Source organism: Mus pahari, chromosome 6 (genome assembly GCF_900095145.1).
Source record: "Mus pahari chromosome 6, PAHARI_EIJ_v1.1, whole genome shotgun sequence".
NCBI classification, from domain to species: domain Eukaryota; kingdom Metazoa; phylum Chordata; class Mammalia; order Rodentia; family Muridae; genus Mus; species Mus pahari.
The window spans coordinates 71995415-72000763 of record NC_034595.1 but is presented as its reverse complement, the minus strand read 5'-3'; the positions used below and the strand labels follow the sequence as shown (position 1 = coordinate 72000763).

Sequence of the window (5349 nt, the reverse complement as noted above, 5' to 3'; positions counted from 1 at the left end):
TCTCTGATCATCCATCAGAAGACGACGAAGGAGAGAGGCTGTGTTCAAAAGAACGTCTGTATGTGTCAAAACATTAGAGACAACAACTGAGGAGTGGGAGAGAAAAGGTGGTGGCAGGAAAGCAGGCCTCCTCTTGTCCACTTCCCTGTGGCCGCTACAGAAATGCTGCTGGACAAGCTTCAGGCCACCACATGAAGTACCGCATCTCCCCACCCGGGGAAGAGCAACCTCGGGCAAAGGAAGCAACTTCTTAAGAGTCTGCACAGTGCTGGATGCAATCGGAGAAACACAGAAGAGCAGCCTTGCTAGGGCACTACTGTCTCCTAGGCCAAGGGCGATGGAGAAGGTGAGGTATCAGGGGCCCTGGGTATGTCAGGGCTCCTGGGAACACAGTTGAGGATTGTGCTACATTTCATTTTCAAAGAAATGCCCTGGGAGGGCTCAGTTGTCTTTAAAACAAAAACAAAAACGGAGGCTGCTGGTCTCTCCCAGGCTGGCAGTTAAGGAAGAGCTGGCATGCTTCCCTGGTTGGGGGCTGAGCCCCCGGGAGAGTTAGCTTGACCCCAGTGCTCCCAGCACTGAGTCCCAGAGAGCAGAACCATCCAGGCACCACCATCCCTTCCTCTCTGGAGCTTCCCGCAGCTCTGCCTCCACCCCATAGTGTGCTGGCACTGCCCAGGACCTGCTGAAGAGGTGATGTTCAGAGTCTGGTGGGCTGAGAGGCAGGATGAGAGCGCCTTTGGAGCTGGTTCTTCCCCAAAGGATCAAATGTCCCTGTCAAACCAAGACTTGGCCCATTTCCTAGAGACCGCTTCATATCACAGAGTCCCATCTCTGCTTTCCTTGTAGGAAAGGAATCTGTTAAAAAGTGGGACAGGCTGAGCAGGGCAGAAATACAGAGACATATGCTCTGAGTCATTTATCACTGCCCCTGCCCACAGCCCAGCATCGCTGCAGGGCTGCTCCTGTTCCAGCCCATCACCGATGAGTCTGGCCTGCCTAGAGGAGATGGGATGACCAAATCCCACTCCTGCAACCATTGGCCCCTGGAGCAAGGGGTTATGTGAGGTGGCCTGTTGGTAGGGGAACTCACAAGGACCCGGTTACTTCTTGATCCATTGTCCTTTCTTCACAGGGCAGATGGCTCCCAGCCCAGGCAAGAGTCACACTTGGCCACACCTGCTTCTGGAATGGCATCCCACCCAGTGCAGCCCCCAATCCAGTGTGCTGAGAAACAGAGCTTTAAACCCAGCCTCCCCATCACATGTACACACTAGCCTTACACAACCCACGCGTGGGAGCAAGCATCTAGAAGGGATTACTCAGTGTTAAGAAGAGTGAATTCCCCAAAATCAATTGGGGAGGGGGGTTATCTTCCATGGAGGTAGGACGGCCAAGTACCCATCTCTTAGGTAGTTTACAGCCTCTGACTGTAGGCAGGTCAGCATGAGTTCCCAGTACATCAGTCCCTCCTCTGGCTAGAGTATCCCCTGTGCTGACCCTCCTAAGAGGTGAGGGACACTCTCTGATGATAGCTCCCACTTCTGGGAATGACTCAATGCCACATCCACAAAGGTCTATGTTGTCAGTGGGTCACTGACAATCCTCCACTCCAGATGGCTTTCACACCATCCAACCAGTAACTGCTTTAAAGGCGCACACACCTCAAGCAAGATGAAAACAGCCTTTCACAAGCTAGTTTCCTCCTTGCCCCCAACTCAAGCTCTAGACTTGGAGGCCAAGAGCACTTTGCCCCATATCTAGTGATATGGGAGATACATATATACTCCCCAGCCAGAAAGGCTGGCAAGAGAACTGGCCGTCACCTCCTCCTCCGGGCAGGATCATTAGCTAAATTCTCCTTCACTTTCACACCTGTCTCCTCTCCTCCTCCTCCTCCTCCTCCTCCTCCTCCTCCTCACCCCAGTTTGCATGGGGGCTTCTTCACAGCCCTTCTTTGAAAGTGAGTGCAGGACTCTGACTACAGGGAGGCCCTTTGGGCTGAGACAGCTTTGTTTATCCCAGCTTTGGTACAAATGGGATTTGGTACAGGCCAAGGGTGCTTCATAGCCATCCCCATAGCTCTCCCTGCCTAGGCACTTATGCTAGAGGCATGGGCTAGGAGAGAGGCAGAAAGAGAGTCTTCCGCATCTCCCACCCATCTCCTGTGTCCTTCCTCCTACTAGACATGGACCAGGGCTGTTTTGCCATCTCCCAGGCAGCCTCCAACCCCACCCTATAGCGAAGGAGGGGAGACCAAATGCAGCAGTCCGGAGCCAGCCTTCAGTACTCACAACAGCCATCTTGGGATCTGGCCCAGGCACTAGTCCCTCCAACAGTGTTCTCAGTGGTTGGGAGGAGCCCCAGGCAGACAAGGGAAGGGGGGAGTAAGGTAGAGGCGGCTGGGATGCCTAGTGCAGGCCCTGCCTAGAGCAGGGGCCCACTTAAGAAAGTCAGGGAGGTGGAGGGGTGAGTATTGCTGGTACAGAGCTGGTGACTGAGGCACCCTTGAATGCAGAGCCAGGCTGCCCACAGAGCTAGGAGGCTGGAGCCCTGGTGTGTCAGAACTCCAGGTGGGGTCTGGTGTCTACAGATGAGCAAAGAAAGCAGAACCCTGAAAGAACAGCTTCATGCAGCTAAACCCAGGTCAAACAGGTTTCCAGACAGTGGCTCAAAACAAATTAACCTTAGCCCTCCTTCCTCCAGCAAGTAGCCCCATGGCACCTCTTACCAAGCCATGCTCCCTCAGGAATAACCGCAAAGGGGGACAAGGCCACCTCAATGCCTGAGAAGGCCAGCTACTTCAACAGGCAGCCTCCTGGGTCCACTGGGGACTCCTCTGGTATGTTGGAACACTCCAGGGGAAGAGAGGTCCCAGTACATCCTCTAGTGTGCCTGGCCTGCATCCTCCTCCCAGACACCCTCTGTCCTGAGGCCCCAGCTAGGGCACTGAGTGAGCATGCTACATGCTGTGGAATGCATTCAATGGGATGACCACCAGCGTGGCTGTGGTAGGGAGGAGAGATGTAGATTCCTAGATGGAACCAGGTGTGGTCAGCTGCAATGGATGCTACATTCCTCAAAAAAACAGCAATGCTGGGGGAGGCAAAGAAAAGACAAGACAGAAAAGCAAGTGGAGACCATAAGACAATAAGGCAGGGACTAAGCAAGGCCCACCAGTGGCCACATCCCCTATTTCCACCCCTGGAGACTCCATGGGCAAGAAGTGTCCATATGATGCTCCTTTGGGTTCTTTCCAGCAAGATACAGAGATGTGGACTATATAGTCCATGTGATCACCAGGACTGATTGTACACAACAAATGGACAGATATGTGGATACACACACACAGACAGACACACACTACAGTCTCCACTGCCAGCTGGGACGAGCCCAGTGGCTAACAGGCATGCAGCAGGATAAGGGGCCCAGAAGGACATGGAGACTATGTACAGGGGGTGGTGGGGCCAGCAGGCTCCCATCCCCCAATAGCCCCTGGCCTCTTGTCCTCATCGAGGTCCTTAGGAGCACGAGGGGCTGGTGGCACTCTCCAAAGAGGACTGAGACAGGCGCCTGGTGAGGGATCCAAGTGTGGAGTCCGCCACAGAGGATGTGGGGAAGAGTTTGTACCAGCCAGTGACCGCAGCACTCAGGTCCAGCTCGTCCAACATAATCTGGGCCATACCCATGAAGCACTTGTGGTCCATACGGCCGTAGTCTCCCCAGACGATCACCTGGCAGCAGTGGGAGGAAGAGGGAGGCACTGAACCCCCAGGACTGGGCAGTGGGCCCAGGAATCTATCAGCTTCACCAGGGCACAGATGGGAGAGTCAGAATTAAAAATGATTTGGGCATGCACTGTCTGAGTACCTGGGACATGGCAGGCTATATCCTATGGGGGCCATGCATTGTCTGAACTGTTGTAACAAGTCTTCTTTTCTCCTGTGGCCCAAAAGATCTAATTAACCAACACAGTGCCTCACAGTGACCTCGAATTAGATCCTGGGTGGATCTGGTTCCACTCCTCTCAACACCCCAAGCAGCGGCTCCCTCCAGGAGTCCAGGGCCTGGGTCACAGCTGCAGTCCTGCTGTGGGCCTTAATAAGCCCCTGGCCCGGCCCTGACTGGCTCCATCTGGAACTCGGGGAGGAAGCAATTACGTCAATGATTTTTCAAAAAAAAATTTTTTTTTAAACAGGCATCTGATATTGGGCTTCTGCCCCAGAATCCTAGAGTTGTGCAGTTCTTTGGTTTGTAACCCCATGGGCCCTTACAGCAGAACCACGCCACAGCTCAGAGGAACAGCCTGCTGTGAGTGCGGGGGGTGGGGGGGGGGAGAAGGGGATGTAGTTGGACAACTGAAAACATCAGAGGTGGATTCCTGAAGGGGATTATGGGATTCCAGGCTCTTCCTCCACAGCTCCGACTGACAGTAGAGACTGACAGTAGACTTGAGTCTCCACAACTCAGTCAGAATAATCGTTTCTCTTTTTTATTAATCTTAGGTGTTTGTTACAAATAAAAAGCAAGAGAGTCTTCAGGCAAGGCGAGCCAATTGCAGCCCCCACCCGTGGTTTTAACTTAGTGGGTGGCTATATATATATATATATATATATATATATATATTTATTTATTTATTTATTTTAATTTGTATGTGCATACGTAAACCTGAGTGGAGGTGCCCCCCGAGGCACCTCGCCCTTCTAGAGCTAGAGTCAGAGGCAGCTGAGCCACGAAGCAGTCTTCTCCAAGGGTAGATATGTTCCTAACCTCCAGGCCATCCCTTCTTCACACATACCACCCACAGTGAGTGTCGAGCAGGGATCTGAACTCAGGACCAAGCCAAGAAAATCATATAGGCCTATGTGAGGTCGGGTTCATCTGCCGAAAGGGCACAATGAGGCAACCCCTTCCCCTCCCGCTTATCAGGAAGACCCACCAACAGTGTTTCACTGTCAAGGAGCTGGGTTGAAAGTCACTCCTCTAGTCCCTCAACTTAACAGTCATTTCATCCTTCCGAGACCTTACCTGCTCATCAGCACTGGGGAAACCACACCTCCCTTCACAGAATCCTCTCTGACAAGGACACAAACCATCCTGGAAAGTACCTAGCCACACCCAGCCCCCAGTGAGGTACAAAGCACTGGCGGGAGGTAGCTACAGCCTGGTTCCCCTGCTACAGCCTGGTTCCCCTGCTCCGCTGTGAGAACCAGGGAGCTCTTTTGCCATGCTCAGAACCCTATGAACTGATGGGAGAGGGGACAAAAGAGAAGGGGGTGGTGGGAAGAAAAGGGAGGGAGGCTGGGGGGGGGGGGGGGAAAGCGGCTGGCCAGATGCTCAGGAGAACAG

The 5349-nt window shown here is 53.3% G+C and overlaps 1 protein-coding gene across 1 annotated transcript in view; it reads right to left on the bottom strand.

The window, feature by feature from the left end:
• Positions 1 to 3241: 3241 nt before the first annotated feature.
• Positions 3242 to 5349, bottom strand: part of Rims3 (regulating synaptic membrane exocytosis 3) — a 36372-nt gene continuing 34264 nt past the window's right edge. Inside the window, exon 8 of the mRNA XM_021200309.2 lies at positions 3242 to 3734. Coding sequence (XP_021055968.1) covers positions 3522 to 3734 — 213 coding nt within the window. The 3' untranslated portion in view covers positions 3242 to 3521. The remainder of the gene's footprint in view (positions 3735 to 5349) is intronic.